The sequence below is a fragment of the Ambystoma mexicanum genome, chromosome 4p, assembly GCF_040938575.1.
Source record: "Ambystoma mexicanum isolate Mex_15411 chromosome 4p, UKY_AmexF1_1, whole genome shotgun sequence".
Lineage (NCBI taxonomy): Eukaryota > Metazoa > Chordata > Amphibia > Caudata > Ambystomatidae > Ambystoma > Ambystoma mexicanum.
The window spans coordinates 670,754,993-670,772,999 of NC_090927.1; the positions used below are offsets into that span (position 1 = coordinate 670,754,993).

Sequence of the window (18,007 nt, forward strand, 5' to 3'; positions counted from 1 at the left end):
GGTAAACGCAGCTTTTAGGGTATCAAATGCAAGCTGTTGATCATTGGACCAAATTAATGGAACTAGTGGACTGGTCAAAAGAGTAAGAGGTGCTGCTATGGAAGAAAATCCAGAAATGAATCTTCTATAATAGTTTGCAAAACCCAAAAAAGACTGCAATGCTTTAAGATTGGTGGGAGTCGGCCACTCCAATACCGCTTTGACTTTGGCATGGTTCATAGTGAGACCATCAGGAGTGATGTGGAACCCTAAAAATTCAATGTCAGTGTGGAATTGACATTTTTCGGGTTTTGCAAAAAGGGAGAACATGCGTAAACGTTTTAGTACCTTCCTTACATGTCGGATGTGTTCCTCTTGAGAACGTGAAAAAATGAGAATGTCATTCAGATAGACCACCATGAATACATCTAGAATATCGCTAAATATTTCATTCATGAAGCGTTGGAATGTAGCAGGCGGATTGCAAAGGCCGAAAGGCATGACCAAATATTCAGATAACCCGTAATGAGTGCAAAAGGCCGTTTTCCACTCATCACCCTTTCTCACACGTACTAGATTATACGCACCCCTGAGATCCAACTTAGTGTATACTGAGGCATGCGGGAGGCGATCTAATAGGGGCGTGATGAGAGTTATAGGATACCTGTCCTTTTTAGTGATGGCATTTAGACGTCGGTAGTCAACACATGGGCGAAGGTCTCCCTCCTTCTTTGGGACAAAGAAGATAGGGCTGGCTGCTGGAGACGAAGATGGACGTATGTGACCCTTACGTAGGGACTCTTGAAGGTAAGTTTTCAAGGCTTGTTCATCAGTGGGAGATAGCAAATATACACGACCCTTTGGGACTACAGAATCTGGTAGTAATTCAATAGGGCAATCGTACAACCTATGAGGTGGAAGGATTTCTGATGATCCCTTATCAAAGACGTCCAGGTAGTCCCGATAAGGCTCCGGAATTGTCTCTGCTACAAGACCAACAATGTGCATGTCTGCCAAGGGGACGGAAGAAGGTTCCAACGTGAGTTGTGAAACAGTACTGAGAAGTTGGGCTGGAGTGCTCTCAGTAGGAGGTGTAGTAAGGCAAAACTCCTGGCAAACTTCTGACTCAAAAAACACAGAACCTGTCTTCCAATTGATCAAAGGGTTATGCATACGCAACCAAGGGATGCCTAAAATAAGGCCGTATTGAGGCATGGAGATCAGGTCAAAGCTAATGGTTTCTTTGTGGTTAGTTTGTATGACCAAAGTGAGAGGTGCTGTCTGCTGTTTAACTGGGCCAGAAACTAACGAACTCCCATCTATGGTCTGTACGGGTTCTGGTCGGGTCTTGGTGATAAGAGGGAGATTAAGTGTGTGGGCCATATTGATATCGATATAATTGCCAGTGGCACCAGAATCGATGATGACAGTTACTGAATGTGAGATCTTAATATTGGTTTGTAACAATGCATGTACCATTACAGGTCTGATGGTGCCAAACGCAGGTACCTGGTCCGGGGAGTTGACTTATAGCGCTCGAACCCACCCCCGGATCTATGGTCGAGCTGCCCGAAAACCCTGAGCTTTAGCCTTTGGTCGACATGGACATTCTTTCACAAAGTGACCAATCAACCCACAATAATAGCAAGCATTGTCCACCCTCCTGCGTTCCCTTTCTGTGGAAGTTAAAGGACTACGTAGACCTCCCACTTGCATAGGTTCTGAAACAGACTCGGAATGAGATGATCCTGCAGAAGGGCTAGAACCAGAAAACCCAGCTTCAGCTTCCCGTTCTGAGCGCCTGGCATCGACCTGGAGAGCCAGATCTACTAAATCGGAGAACGCTGATGGCAAGGAAGGAACTACTGATGATGCATCCTTCATAGAGTTGTTCAGACCCTTGTAGAATACCACAGCCCTCTTGCTCTCAAGCCATGAAGTCTCGGCTGACAGTTGGTTGAATTTTGTGATATATTCAATGAGTGTTCCCCTGCCTTGATGTAATTCTAATAGTTCTAGATCCCTGGACTGGGCTTTGTGGCGGGTGTCAAAGACATATGACATTTCTGTCACCAGGAGGTCGAAGTCGTATAATGCTGGGTTATTATTCTCAAGAAGTGGGTTGGCCCAGGCAGCGGCTGTACCAGATAAATGTGATAACAGAAAGGCAGCCTTAGACGTAGGATCGGGGAAGTAGGTAGGTCGACACAGGAAGTGTAACTTGCACTGATTTATGAATGTGCGGTACTTGGTGGGATCCCCCTGGAATCTTTCAGGTGCAGCCAATGGGAAAGGAGTGGGTAGAATCACGGGAGCAGGAGTGGTTGGGCCTGGGGAACTGGGGCAGGTGATGCCGCGTCCCCGAACTTTGCATCTGCAGGTAATGGGTTGCGGGTACTCTGAATAGCGTCTAAACGCTGGTGAAGGGCTGTCGTGGCTGCAGCCATGTCCGCTCTTAGTACTGTGATCGCTTGAATCATAGCTGCCATGGGGTCGTCCGCGGCACCCTGCATACTCCGCACAACAAAGAATGGCTAGACAGTCTGTCAGGTTGCTTGATTGTCTTGAAGAGTATTGAAACCTCCGTCCCCAAGTACCACAGAGAGAGAATACAAGATTACTCCCTATGCGATCATTGAGGCCACAGGTGGGTAGTTCTTGAAGCTCGGATCCACTGAAAATGTTGAAACCCAAGGCAGCTGTAAAGGAAAACCTTTATTAGCAATCAATTGAGCACAGTACAAGCAAACAAGCAGAATAAAGAGCAGGGCTTACCTAAACTGATGGGTGAGGAAGCCCAGAACCTATGATGGTTGATAATTATGTGGAGGGGCACGTGAGCTGGTTTCCCCGATGACAGTAGGGAGAAGAACAGTAGGCTGGGTTAAAACCCAAATTGCCCTCCTGTAACTTGATGAAACAAAAGGACCAAAATCCAAAGTACTTGATAATGTAATGCAGTGAAGAGGAAAAAATGCCAAGTCCAATTCAGGGTAATCCAAGACAGTCCAAAAGGCGTTCCGAGTTCGAGATGATCCAGCAAACAGAGCCAAAGACGTGAGCAAAGCAAATCCAAAAACAGTCCAAGAGTCAAGAGCCGTGAAACACAAGGTATCAAAACGCCATACAGAGTCCTCTAAAGAACAGCTGTGAAGCGCGGACGTGCGGAAGTTCAGTGCTTAAATAGCGGAGGCTTCCGCGTCACCTGATCCGCGAGTGAGATGGATGAACGTGTCACGTGACCCGCAGACGCGACACGTGAGCGTTGTTTTGATCTCAATGGTCTCCATGATCGCGAAATTCACTTTCTGCTTGCGGCGTCCTGTAGCCGGTGCCTGCGAGCTCCGTCTTGCAGACGCCAGTGAAGGAACGGGGAACCCTTGAGTCTGCATATGTGGCCCTTGGGGTAAACCCGCTCACTTGACACCCGTCCACTGTGAGGGACATGGAGTGGAAACCTCACTGGGGTAACTGGTGTATTGTGAGTGTTGCCTGTCGTAGATAGAGTGTGAGTATTGTCTGACCTAGATGTTTGTGAAAAAGGGACAGAATGAGGGGACAGCGTGACATCTACCCCCTCACCCTCCATCTGCCTCTGTTACTGAAGATGGTGCACAAACTTAAGATTGTTTAGTGCCTTTGAGACTAGTGGCCTGGTAGGATTTGATTTTTTGAGTGATTGGAGCTAGCTTGTTGCCCTCTGTGGCATGTGTCTCTTCACAGGGACCTGGTGTCTCCGCAGGACTGGATGATAATGCACTACTCCCCCCAATTACTTAACTTAACCTGCTACCAGCTGCCCTGATTTGTAGGCACCTGAACTTGTTACAGTTAAATCTGGACATTATTAAAGTGTCTATGGTGAGATTCTGCCACTGGTGCCTCGATGGGGAAATGAAACATGTTTACCCTTTTGGATAGTGAGGGTTTGTTGATATCTTGGAATACCAGAGGCTTTTGCCATTTATGTCAACCTAATGCAGTGGACTTGGGCAATATAGCTGTGATATGCCTACAAGAGACATAGCTGCGTGGGACCCTAGAAAGGATAGGCTATGTAACCTTTATAAACCCAGCTAAGAAAGGATTAAAAGGAAGACCCTTTGGGCGTCTATTAACAAGCATCAAAATTAATGCAGGGTTCACAATCAAAGAAGCATGGAACGTGAACTCATATATCCAGGTCACTGCACTACAACAAAATAATCCAACAATGGGATTTCCTAAAAGTACAGTAATTATAAATACTTATTGGAACCCCAAAACAATTGCAACAAGAGAGCTTACAACAGAAATCACTAAGGTGGTGGATAAATGTAACTCCGAGAATGAAAATGTTTATGTAATCATCTGCAGAGACTTGAAGATACACTGCTTGGATCCAGAAGGAGTCCCAATTGATTTTGACGTAAGCCAGAAAACATTAAAACTACAAAGTATTGCTAGTTGGGTTTCCAGTATGAATGACCTAAATTGTTGTATGTTAAATGGGCAGACAGCCAGTGATATCCCTGGAGAAACATCCTGGGTGAGTGAGAACAAGCATGCAAACAAACAAGCATTCCTTACCAGAGCTGGAGCTCTGGCCGCATTCGTCCTGGCTGCAGGAGCAGTTCCATCATCACCTTCACCCTGCTGGGTGGGGCAAATCTACCTTCAGCCCAAGCTTTTTCGCAGATGCGCTGTACCCGTGATTCAATCATCGCCTTATTTGCAGCTCCGCCCATATCCCATCAAGAATCTGCTTATATTTGTGAAAAAACTACAGATTTTTGTTTATTTGCCTATTTAAGACACATCCGTTATTAAGCAACACGAGGATCCCCTCTTTCAAACTTGGCCGCCCCCTTCGCAATGCAACCTTCTTCATCTTGAGCCATTGAGTACAAAATCATCCAGATTGGCTGCAACATATTTATCAAGCCAATCCCATCTTGCCGGCAGGCGAGCGCCGGCCCACGAAATAAGGCACATGAAAAAAGGCTCCTGACTGAGCTGATCGAGCGTGCCGCGCTGCAAGCTGCCTGGAATCTTCGCCGCTGTGCTTTCTTACACCGCACATGTATGTTAAGACAGAAGCGTTGGGTGAGATTTCTCCTTCTCTCACTTATTTGAGCATTGCTCCAACTGTGACAATCTAGACATCCAATCTATACACCCAGCCTACCTGTGCCTTCACTCTACAACACACTGCGGTTTTACTCCGTGGATGCTTGTCCCTCCCACGCAGTACAATAATAATCATCATGCTCCCCAAGCCGTGTGCCAGCTGCGGACTCAATAGAAATATCCTACGGACATTGTTAACTCCTACACTACAGCTGTGGACTACGCCCGTACTGCAAATTGATTTTACTCTCTGCTTGGTATGTTTATTGATTGCTCACTTAACCCCCTGCCCAGGTGGTCATTTTAAAGTTACCAGCCTTAGTCTACGCCTGCATTGTTAATTGCCTTGTTGTCCGCTTTGTATGCTCCTTTATTTGATCAGAAATTCCGCTGCACATATGGTCATGCTACCTTACCGGCATTAGCCGTGGCCTAGGCCCTTACTGCAAACTGTTTCTTATTCTGCATTGCATGCTCTCTGCCCCTGTTTACGCGGTCACTTTAGAAAACTTGCTGGCTTAGCCCTAGCCTGCATTTCAAACTGCTTGTAGTCCAATTTGTATACACCTTGTCTGTTCACAAATCGCCCTGCCAATATGACCATGTTAAACGTACCTGCTCTAGCCGTGGCCTCGGCCTCTACTGCAAACTGCTCTGTGTTCTACCTTGTATGCCCTTTGATTGCTCGTTACTGATCTGAAGATCTGACTAACATAGATATTTACTTACAGTAGCAGTTAGGTTGTTGCCTTTCGTTACGATCCACACTACTGAAAATGACCCACCAGCTCCCAAACCATATTCACATAGAAGGTACTACAGGTATACCTCCCGAAAGTCTATACCATCTCCCACTCCCCAACTCTCTCACATACAATATAGTCTATACTTGCCCACAAAAAGTATATGCCTAATGATTAATTTACTTTGACATTAGCCATGCTGCCCATACAACTAGCGCTCCTATTCCTCTTTTATGTCAATACCTATATTCATACATCCAAAACAACACTACGGTTAGCCTCTCCTCACTGTAAACCCATGGACACCCTTCTGGATCACAATGTACTCACCACAAGTCTCACTATGACAGCCAGTCTTCCACCACCAGACAAGATAATGCCTTCAAAATGTCTACAACCCTGCCTCAACACGGTTCTGTGCCACCCACAGAAACTCCCTTCTCTAATCCTTAATCCGGATTACATTGACCATCAACCTAATTCTGTATTGCCCCATGCCATAGAGGCTAAATCACATGCTACATTGCCTCTAGTTGACTCCACTACCAAGTCAGTCCAATCATCTGTATGTTCATCCACACCTAGCATCACCTTCTCTTGTCCTATACCACTGAGAAACTACATACTTTGCTCTAGATCATCACGCCTACACACACGGGGTAGCAAAGTTAACACTACAGCCACCTCTTCTAATGACAACTCGACCTCGAGACCCACGAAACCAGTGATCAACCATAAACTACAGATGCCCACACCCAGCAGCCATGCTAACACTATCAAATCCAGACTCATTAATGCCAGATCACTTCAATCACATGCTTTGGACATATCTGGCATCATAACACTCCACGACCTTGACTTCACTGCCATCACGGAAACTTGGCTGAATCCAACATCAGGCCCCTCACTAGCATTGGCCATACCAGACAGCTACACTATACTACATTCGGACAGAGATGGCAATACTTCCAAGGGAGGAGGAATCGCATTCATCCACAAAACAGCGCTAGATCCAAGAATGATCACCCAGCAACACTTACCATCCGCTGAACTACTATCCATCAAACTATCCACATGCACCACATCCACTATCACTATGCATTTGATTTACCGACCGCCTGGTACAACCTCTACCTTTGAAAACATTGTATCACACTTATTGTCTGCCAATACTAAAAGTAACTCCCAAGTCATTTTTCTGGGAGACTTTAATTTAGGCCTCCACAATCCTAAAGACCCAAAAGCTTCTGCCCTTAAAGATGCCATCACTGAGCTATGGTTCACACACCGTATAAATGACACCACCCATCACAAAGGAAGAACGCTAGACTGGCTAGCAGACTTTAATTGCAGCATCAATGTACTTTCTAATACCCCTTGCGTGTGGACTGACCATCATCTAGTCACGGTCACCATCGACAAGGCAGCTCCACCTACGCCACAAACTCAAGCTCCTGCCATGATGATGAGAAGCAAACAGAATCTCACATTAGGGAACTTATTATCCCTACTACTCCCGATCATTGAACCAGGTATATTGCATTTGGACCCATCAGTATTAGTGGATTTATATAATAAAACCATCCTCAAGGCTATTAACACCATAGCACCACTTAAACTGCAGAAACCTAAACCCCGCGCTCACATCAACAAGTGGTACACTCCCCATCGGAAGACTCTTAGGAAAGTGAAAAGAATAGCGGAATCTGATGGAAAAATTCCCCTTCAGAATCTAACGAGGACAACTTTACTGCAGCCTCATTCAATTACAAGACAGCCATTGTCCAGGCAAAAAAAGATAACTTTGATGATCGCATAGCCAAAGCTAATTCCAGTACAAAGGAATTATTTAACATCCTGAATGAACTTGAATCTCCTGCACCTGTACCTGATACATGCACGAAAGCTACCTTATGGTGCACCAACATACAGAATGCCCTCCAAGATAAAAATACCTTGCTATTAAATAAAATAAAAACTAAGACAAACCTCATAGATAAGGCCTTCCCATAGGACCTGCCTTCTCCCCCCTTCACCCAATATGCCACAATTCAACTTCAAGCCTCTCACCATTTAAAGAAGTGGTGATGATTATTCTAAAACTTAAACCATCCAACTTCCAGGGCGACATATGTCCGGCCATGCTTATCAAGGCGGCAGCCAATGCACTTGCCCCTTTCATTACATCCTTTATCAATGCTTCATTTGACTTAGCACCGTACCTATTAATCTGAAAGCCGCATGGGTACTTTCAAAACAAACCTTCCCTAGACTCTAATAACCCTTCTAATTACAGACCTATTACAACGGTCCCTTTTCTATTAAAGATACTGGACTGCACAGCCTACCTCCAGATACAGCAGTATCTGGAAACAATCTGCTAGGATTGAAACAGCCAGGATTTAGACCTAAACATGGGACAGAGACAGCGCTCATTGACCTGAAGACACAAATTCAGATTCTAAAAGACAAGGGTAAATCTGCCTTACTCTTACTACTGAACTTATCAGCGGCATGTGACTTAGTGAACCATGGAATTCTATGTAAACACTTGTTGCACACTTCTTCGATCAAGCTAATACTGTGATTAAATGATTCCTCAGCAACAAATCCATGAGGGTCTTTGCACCCTCTGCATCTGCCCTACTATCGCCAGTAACTTGCGGAGTCTAACAAGGATCTTGTATTTTCCCAACCCTCTACAATGTGTTTACCAAACCTCCATTTGATATACTTGACTGTCTGGGTGTCACGTACACCTACTATGCGGATGACACCCAGATACTCATCCCTATCATTGGTGACCGCATTGTAGACCGTAAAACCCTTAATGATATCTACAGCAACATACAAATATGGATGGCAAAGCGCAGTTTATGTTTAAATGACGAAAAAACTGAATTACTACTTCTTGGTTCTCCAACTAAACTGAACAAACTAGGGACCCTATTCAAATCCTTCAACATCGACGGCAATATCATTAAAGTAGCCAATGATGTGAAAACGTTAAGAATTTACATTAATTCAGTAGTCTCACTTACGAGACAAACCAATGCCTTAGCAGCATCCACAGCCTATACATGCAAGATCATTACAGCCTGCCGCCCTTACCTGACGACAACTAACTGCATCTCAGTAGCAAGAGCTTTAGTCTCATCAAAGCTGGATTATTGTAATGTGCTCTATTTGGGCACTTCCCAATAAAACATTAACAAAATGCAAGTTATGCAAAATAACGCAATCAGATAAACATGTAACATTCCTAGGAAACGGCACATCACTTCAACAAGACAGAACATAAATCGGCTTAACATCAAGCAAAGAATAGACTTAAAGTCACTTTCACTCACCCACAAGTGCCTACACAACCAGGCACATACCTCTCCAACACCTTTTCACGGCATACATCAATGTGACCCACTAGAACAGCGCAATCGCACTGCGTCGCCATCCCATGTTTCAACCAACAACGTGCTGGTGGAGTCAACTTCCCAGTCCCTGCTGCAAAGAAATTGAATGCTCTCCTTATCTCCATAAGAGAGGAACCTTCCTTCTCACTTTTCTGCAGGAAAGTTAAAACTTGGTTCCATGAGCAGGACCCCCAACCTGTCCACACCATAAAACAAATTGAGCAAATAATTAGCTTGCTATTCACGGGCCATTGCATGTCTATGTATGTATTAATTTGTATAATATCTGCCTGTATTATAATATCTGTATTTTTTGCACCATATCTATGTCCACTTGTTCTGCCTGTATATTCATGGCTATGTAATTGAAAATTGCTTATATTCATGCCTGCGTAACCTGTAAGATTAGCGCCCAGATGCCTCAGGGCTCGGCTGCGCTTTACAAATAAATAAAATTACAAGTTACAAATGCAACCATCGATTATATATGGTTTTCATGAAACTACACCTTATTGATTGATTTGAAATCTTACATAAAGGAGAGAGCGACCACAAGATGTTAAAATTAACATGGGTCATACGGGGAACTGCTAAGAACATGCACACCTTGGGCCAACTGCAAGTAAACCAAGGCAAGAATCGGCTTAAAATAAACAGAAAGCAATCTTGAATACATGATTAAAAAAAACGAGAAGAGCTTGAATTCAACCCCCTTTTTAGCTATCTATAAAGACGTTGAATCAGGTAGCGCTCATCCACATAGACTGCACAAATTTCCATACAGCAAAATTATGGACAACGCTAAAAAGCTTTTGAAAGCAGATCTCAAAATAATCCAGAAAAGTCAAATAGATGACAAAGAAACAGCAACCAAGCAAAGGAGACAGCGTTATAGAAATTGGCAAAAAGGACCATGGCCAATAAGAATTTAAGAAATGTTAAAAGCAATATGGGGAAAGAATACGACAGAAATATGGGCATTAATTAACAAAACTATATTTAACCAAGATGCATGGTTGAGTAGTGGAGTGGCAGAAGAGACATGGATAGCCCATTATACTACAGTCTCCAGCAATAACATTCTCCAAAAAAAATAAACAGATGAGTTGCCTGAAACCCTTTGGAAAATAAATGGTGATCCACACAAGCTTTTGGAGACAGTTAACAAATTAAAATCATCAAATGCGGCAAGCACAGATGGCCTAACAATTTACTGAAAAAAATGTAATTCATCGCGATATTATTTAATCAAATAACCGAATGTAAAAAGATCCCGGAATCATGGTCAAGTCTATCTTCAAACAAGAAGCAAAAGAAGATCCAAAGAATTGCAGGCCTATAACATTACTAGACGTCATAGGAAAAATATATGCTTCGCAACTACAAAAAAGTTTGGTAAAATGGGCTGACAAAAGTAATATTCACGATCACAAACTGGATTCACCAAAGGGGTAGTGACGGAATTAAATCTTTTCATTTTAAACATCCTGAAAACTCAAAGGCAGTCCATTAAAGGAAATCTATATTTAGAATTCATTGACGGTTGATAAAGAAATTTATGGGACAAATTAACAAGCTGACACTGTCCGAAGAATCTTTTAGAGCCCATAAAAGCATTGTATTCATGTACATCAATACAAATGAGACTTGAAAACCATGGAATTTTATCGTTTAAGCTAATGACCAATAGGGGAGTAAAACAAGGATGCACCCTTGGCCGCAAAGCACTATTTCATCTGTATCTGACAGATATTCCAACATTGTTGACGGAAGCGAAAGATTTCCCGCCTAAAATAAAACAAATGAAAGTTTCATGGATTATCTATGCAGATGATCAAGTTGTACTAGATCAAACGCAAATTAGTTTACAGCGGCAATTGAACAAGCTACAATACACTGACAAAAATAAGCTTAGAATTAACATTAAAAAAACACACATTTTGAATCTAACGCAAAAGAATGGAAGAGCTAAAGAAAATCAGGTTTAGAGGGTCGCTAGGATATGAACAACTCGAAAAAGTGAAAGCCATAAGATAACTGGGCATTCAATTTTCAAATTTAAATAATGCAACACAGTGGATACATAAACTTATAGCACAAACAAAGGTGCTAGCATCACAAGCGTCAATTATACATGTCCCAATGGGAAATTTGCATTTTGTACGATGGTTAACTTCTACAAACAAAAGACAATACCAACAGTGACATACAGTAGTAAAGCGGGCCTGAGAATCAAAAAAACTAATTGGAATTTACTTGAAGGTATGTTTTGGTGAAAAGTGCTGCATTTACCAAAAGGGTTACCTGTTGTAGTAATAGGATGTGAATTAGCACTTTAGTCACTTATCTCGGTGCTATTGTGGAAAAGACCAGCATTATTCAGAAAAGCATTGATGACCAATGCAGCTCTATCATATAAGCTCCTACGGTACAAGGAAACAAAAACACAAAGCAAAACTTTGGATGAATGATATGAGCAATGTTGGAACACCCTCAAAGAACTGGACGTCACAGCAGATTTGCTGATATCAAACCCAAATGCAGTAAAATCTAGACTCAAAGACAATGATTGGATTGAAACCCAGAATATCAGGAATCGGTATAAATCGATGATGCTACTGCCATGGTCACCAAAATCCTTAAATAAACTGCAGGACTATTTGATGAAATGTACAAGTCCCTATCACTGTAATCAATTGCTACAACTAAAATTTAACCTCTACAAAACTAAAGGGGTGTTATTTTCCAGACAACAGGGCGGTCATTTGGACAAAATATTCAGGAATTGCGAAGATGTGGCTACGTGTGAATCAGTCAAACATCTATTGACCAGCTGTAAAGGACTAAGAAGGCTAAGACCAAACTACTTGGTTAAGTTTGTAAATAATGCCCCCCTATTGTCAGCTGATGAATGGTGGATGATGTACCTCCAAGGGAGGAACATGACCTGTCTAAGTGCAGGAATTGACTTTTTAGATAAAGTGCTAGAAATGAACTGGCCGATGGTGAAACTGATAATCAGTTAAAGCGGTATGCCAAACATGATTGTCAGATTAACTGTGAGCTTAGTTTAAAGGTATAAATATGGACATTAACATTAACGGGTTAATTGATGAAGTTTTCATGAATTGTATGTAAGGAAATTGTAAAAAAGATAATTTTCTCTTTAACTACAATAAAGAAAATAGTGATCTTTCCTTTATGTTCGATTTGGCAGGTCTTGCATGAAGCTGGACTCTTGTTGAAAATATTTGTCAGCTATCCGAGCATACAGGATTTCATAGGGGGGGGATCTTTCTCTGTTACAGTTTTTCAGTGGCCTGAAACAGCTGTTCCCGCAGTCGAAGCTTTCCTACCCCGTTTGGAATTTAAATGTGGTTCTTTCAGCCCTTCTGCATACGTCCTTTTAGCCCGAGGCATATGTGGACTTGAAGCTTCTTTCATGGAAAATGTGCTTCTTGGTGGCTTTTACATTGGCTGGTAGGATCAGTGAGCTGTACCCACTCTTTTCTGAACCTCTTTGTTTTCCATAAGAAAAAGGTGGTTTCATATAAACCAGGACTTATGCCTTCCAGAGTTTTTCCTGGACCCTTCCTCTGTGGAGAAGTGGGTCCTTCATTCTATGAGCACGGCTGGGGCTAATACTTAATATAAACCTTTAGGTGTTCGCATCAGATTTTTGTAACCTTCGAGGGGCTCTTTGGTTTGTTGCTTATTGGATAGTAATCTGTATTATGGAGACTTACAAGGAAGCAAAACATACCCTGCCTAAGGCACTGAATTCTCATTTAGTCTTGGCAAAGAGTGCTTCAGGAGCCTTTCAAAGACCAGTACCTTTAGGGGATAGCTGCAGGGCAGCCACATGGTCTACTCCTCACAACGTTTGTAAATATTACTCGATGGATTCGAGCTTAAGGGTTAGATGCTTTTATTTGGCCAATCGATCATTCAGAACATTTTTGGCTGATTCTCTCAGAATTGTTTGTCAATGTGTCTTCCGAAGTTCTTTATTTCAGACTCTACATCCCATCTGATGTTGTGATTGTTAATCTCTAATTAGAAATTGGGAAAGGGGACGGGACATAGGTGTAAGTAAAAGTTGCTCTCTGTAGTGACTAATCCTCTACTGCTCCAGTTTCCTTTTCCCCAGGCAAGGCCTTTGCTTACTCAGTCCCCATTAAAATTGGTACTATTTGTTTGTTCGTTTATTTGTTATGCGCACCAGACCCAAGGGTATCTGGGTGCAGAGGATACATGAATACTTTCGGCTTAGTTATACATTTTCAAAGAGGTTACATTTTTACAAACAGCGAGGACAGCCTCAGTAAACTATTTACAGGTAAATACATACAATCAGAATAATGAATAAAACATCACGTAATATACAAAGTTGAGGTTCAGCATAGTTCATCTAGGCTATGTAGAGACTGTTTACCTTGCAGGATAAAGATGCTTGTACAATGGCTGGGTGCATTAGTGGTCATTTTCTCTGAGCCAGTTAATGATATTGTGTCTGTCGTTCAAATAGCGTTGGTCCGCTCTCAAAGAGGGGGGGGGAATTCCAGGTCTTAGCAGCTTTCACTGGAAAACTGATCCCTCCAACTGTAGTCAGTTTGAAGCTAGTTAACACTAAGCAGTTTGTGTTGGCAGTCCTAGTTGGTCTGCTGGTAGATTTTCAATTAATTCTATCTATAAGATAACGAGGTGCAGCGTTGTTAAGGCACTTGTGTGTAAATGATACGGTTTTGAGCAAGATTTTGTCACTGGTAGAAAGACCGTTATTCTGTCTTCTTACCTCAGAGATGTGCTCCTTTCTAGCTATGTCTAGTGATGCTCCAAAGGGCATTATTCTGGAGGATTTGGATTTTGTCGATTATGTACTTATTAGCACCTAGGTATAGGGAGTTACAATAGTCCAATTTCGACAATATTAAGGCCCTGGCCAGAATGGTACAGCTGCTCTTCGATAAGAATGGTTCACCTGCTCTAATTAGCTTGCATGTGTATGCAGAGGCAGAGGCCATGGAGTTGACCTGTTTGGGAAAGGTGATGGTGGCGTCTATGTAAAAAACCTAAGGTTATTACCTCTTTAGCAACTTTAATGGTGTTGCCATCAATATTAAAGGAGGTATATTTGTGGCCAAGTTTATTGAGATTAAAGGTAGTTCCCAAGATGATAAGTGCGGTTTTGTCATCATTCAGGCATAGACCATGAGTAGCCATCCATGCATGGATGATGATATAGATTTTATTTACCAAGGCCAAATCCTTGTCGTAATCCCCAGTAAGTGGTATGAGAATCTGGTTATCATCTGCATAGTTAGTGTAGGTGATACCAAGATGGTCCAGATCATCGAAAAGGGGCTTAGTAAAAATGTTGTACATAGTGGGTGATACACAGGAACCCTGTGGCACTACACATGTGATTGGAATAGGGTCTGCTGCTGCTGAAGGCGAGAAGACCCTCATAGTTCTGTTACTCAAAAAGGATTGGATCCAGATTATAGCCTCCTGAGAGAAGTGAGCTGCTGAGTCTAGGTGGTTGCAAAGGACCTTGTGGTCCACCAAATCGAACGCCGCTGAGATATCTAGAAGAAGTAGTAGGGCCGATTTCCCTTTGTCTCTGAGCTTGTCTATTTGGGCCTTGAGATCAATTAGAGCGGTTTCGGTGCCGTGTTTCAGCCTGAAGCCTGATTGACATGATCCAAGGAGGTGGTTAAGCTCCAGATACTCCTGTGTCTGGCGATAGGCCACTCTGTCTAAGATTTTAACTAAATATGGCACTGTTGTGATGGGCCTATAGTTGGTTTTATTAGTCGGGTCTAGTGTCTGTTTTATTAGGAGGGGGGAGTACCCAGGACTCATTTAAGTTGCTAGGGATGGTGCCAGTAGAGAACGAGGCATTGATTAACTTCGCTATAAAAGGTGCCAAATCTCTTGCGGCATCTCTGATGATTTGAGATGGGCATTTATCTCCCTGGCAGTTTGAAGGTTTGAGGGAGAGGATGATTTTTTCCATCTCCAGAATAGAGGCATCTAAAATACCACCTATTTAGATGCAGTAATTTGAAAAGGACTAAGAGGTGGTCCTGGTTGCATGATCGAGGGTGGACCCTGGATGGAGCTGGCCCGCTTGGGCTCAGGCATGTCTGCTTACATTTGTAAAGAATGCTGAACTTCATGCACTGGTCCTGTTCCAGAGAAGCAGATAACCTTGTTATTGCGGAAGAAGGGGCACCTTGGATTCAGAGTAGAATACACTACAGTGAAAAGTTTAACTTTTTTACTTGAGTGGTTATTTCCATAGCATGGAAGCCAAATCTTTGAAACACCTTGAATCATTAACAGGAGGGGTTTGATATGTGTTTGCTTGGAGGCGAGACATCCTGGTCATCACTAAGCTATAGCGGCCTCTTTGAGGAATCTCTTTAAAGTCTTTATTCTTTGTAAGCAAGATTTGGGAATGAGTGGGTGGAAACCTACAGTGCAAATTAATGAGCCAACTTTCTTCTGCTTTCTAAACTTCCCTCTTCAGATCTCAATGTAATTAAACATGTGTCCAGTGGTAGGGAGAGAGAATTGCAGTGTAAAAGGATAATTACAATTGGAACAGTTAGCTAAAAGGAAATCCTTCCTTTTCCAAGGTTACACAATTCATCATCCTTACACTGAGGCGTACAGATGACACTGTCTTGCAGAGTTTACAACCCACCCGCTTGACTTGCTTGATCCTACTTTTCCATCCAGTCTAAAAAATGTAAAGAATTTACATGGGTTGCAAGATGACTTGTATTCGTATGACAAATACCAGATGACACACGAGAGCTCATGAAACTGTTTAAAAAACACACACTCAAACGAGAGAAACAGCATGTTATCAATGCAGACTTGTATCAATGGATCTTTTGGCACTCACCTTAATATATGTACTGCCCAAAACTCATAATTTAGTCATTACTTTTATTTTGTATTTTGAAAGTATTGTTCATTTTAGGCAATGATGGCTAATGGCAGTATTATTTACTTCCAGTTTCCTCCAGGCAAAAGAGGAACTAAAGCAGCTGAAACTCCCTGGATTTTTGTACAGTGATGTTCCCCAATTGGCTTCTACAGTACCTTATTTCAGCATGGAGGAGGATGAAGGATCGGAGGAAGGAATACACCTCATTGTCTGCGTTCATGGCCTTGATGGTACCTAAGCCTTTATGACCTTGTTTATTCTTTGCAAAACTATAGTGCAACAGTAATAGTGCGTGGACAGTCAGTTAAGGAAGCATTGGGATAGACAAAAATCTGCTTTCTGTCTCTGAAGCACAAAGAAGTTGGGTAGTGCAGTGTTTGGTTGTCGTAAGTGAAAAGCGGAAAGTAGAAGTAGCCAAATTGTGCTAAAGTTATAGACCAGGATAGCTTCCTAGTACCCTACGAACAGGGCAGCAGGAAACTAGGAGAGCCATTTTACACCAAAACAATAGAGAGGGAGTAAAAAAGCACATAGGATGTAAAAAATAAATCCTTGGACCACCTCATGAAAGAGCTGAGTTGACAGAATTCAAAGGCCAATTTGCCCTCAATATGCACTGTATAATAATGATTTCAAATTTGATATAGCACTTATGCTGGATTCCTTCCACGGTTAACCACTGGAATAGCAATTAGTACCCAGTTTAATGGTAACCCAGTTCATCATCCAACGAAGGCTGAGTCGTCCCGCTGTGTATTTTAGCTTGCAAAATACAGGCTTGCCCCATATCAACGACCACTGCTTAGCCCAAGAAGTATGTCAATAGTGCCCTACTCACCAGAAGCAATAAAGAAAAGCTCATGAGTTTTACATTAGAACACACAGGAGACTGTGTTTGAGGTGTATTTTGCATCAAACCCCAAAAACGTCCCACATCATTCAGTTCAATAACATTACAACAGCCCAGTGAGATTGAAATTTCTTATTATGCCTCTGTGTGAGTGAAATCTTCAAAAAATACACTTAATAGGGGCGTGGCCTGCAGCGCCGTCGATGCGGACACTCCGTTTATGTCTATGTCGATGCGCTTATAACGCGCCATAAGCCCGCAGGCATCAGGGCGCGGAGAACCAATGATTTAAGATTCACAAAATTGGAGAGTTTCCAGCTTCTAAAGTACCCAAGCAGCGTCCCGAGGATACCCTCATTCTTTAAGAGTTATTGGAAAAGGAGCGTTTTCAATGATTTCCTAAAAATAAGGTAGCTTCCTTCTTGTCTCAGGGCAGCTGGAAGCTTGTTCCAATGTTTAGTGGCCTTGGCCGGGAAAGCTCTGCCTCGTCCAGATGCCCGTTTAGCATCTGGAACATTCAGGAGACCTGCGTCTGCTGATCTTAGGCATCTCTGGGGCGCATATAGTGAAAATTGATTTTTTGAAGTAGATCGGCGCCTCTCCAAAAAGGCATCTCTGGACTATCGTCATAGCCTTAAAATTAACTCTGTCTTCTATTCTGAACCAGTGTAGATCCTTTCTTTCTGCCGATATATGCTCTCTGTGATTTATTTTCTTAATTATACGAACTACATCATTCTGCATGACCTGACACCTTTGTAGCACTCTTAGTGACTCCCAGCAGCAAGGCGTTTCCAAAATCTAGGCGTGACAGTAAAATTGCCCTCACGATGGTTGCGGTGTTCACTTCATTAATGAAGGGTCGGATGGCTCTTAGTAGGCGTAGGTAGTACGCATTATTTTTAGATAGTTGACTTGAGCTTCAGCGCCAACTGACGCTTCCACCATCATCCCC

General features: G+C 42.6%; 1 protein-coding gene across 9 annotated transcripts in view; it reads left to right on the plus strand.

The window, feature by feature from the left end:
* FAM135A (family with sequence similarity 135 member A) overlaps positions 1–18,007 on the plus strand; it is a 1,883,908-nt gene that overhangs the window by 1,451,035 nt on the left and 414,866 nt on the right. For all 9 annotated transcript variants that reach the window (XM_069606210.1, XM_069606209.1, XM_069606213.1 and 6 more), the window contains one exon: positions 16,272–16,432. In XM_069606210.1, coding sequence (XP_069462311.1) covers positions 16,272–16,432 — 161 coding nt within the window. The remainder of the gene's footprint in view (positions 1–16,271; positions 16,433–18,007) is intronic.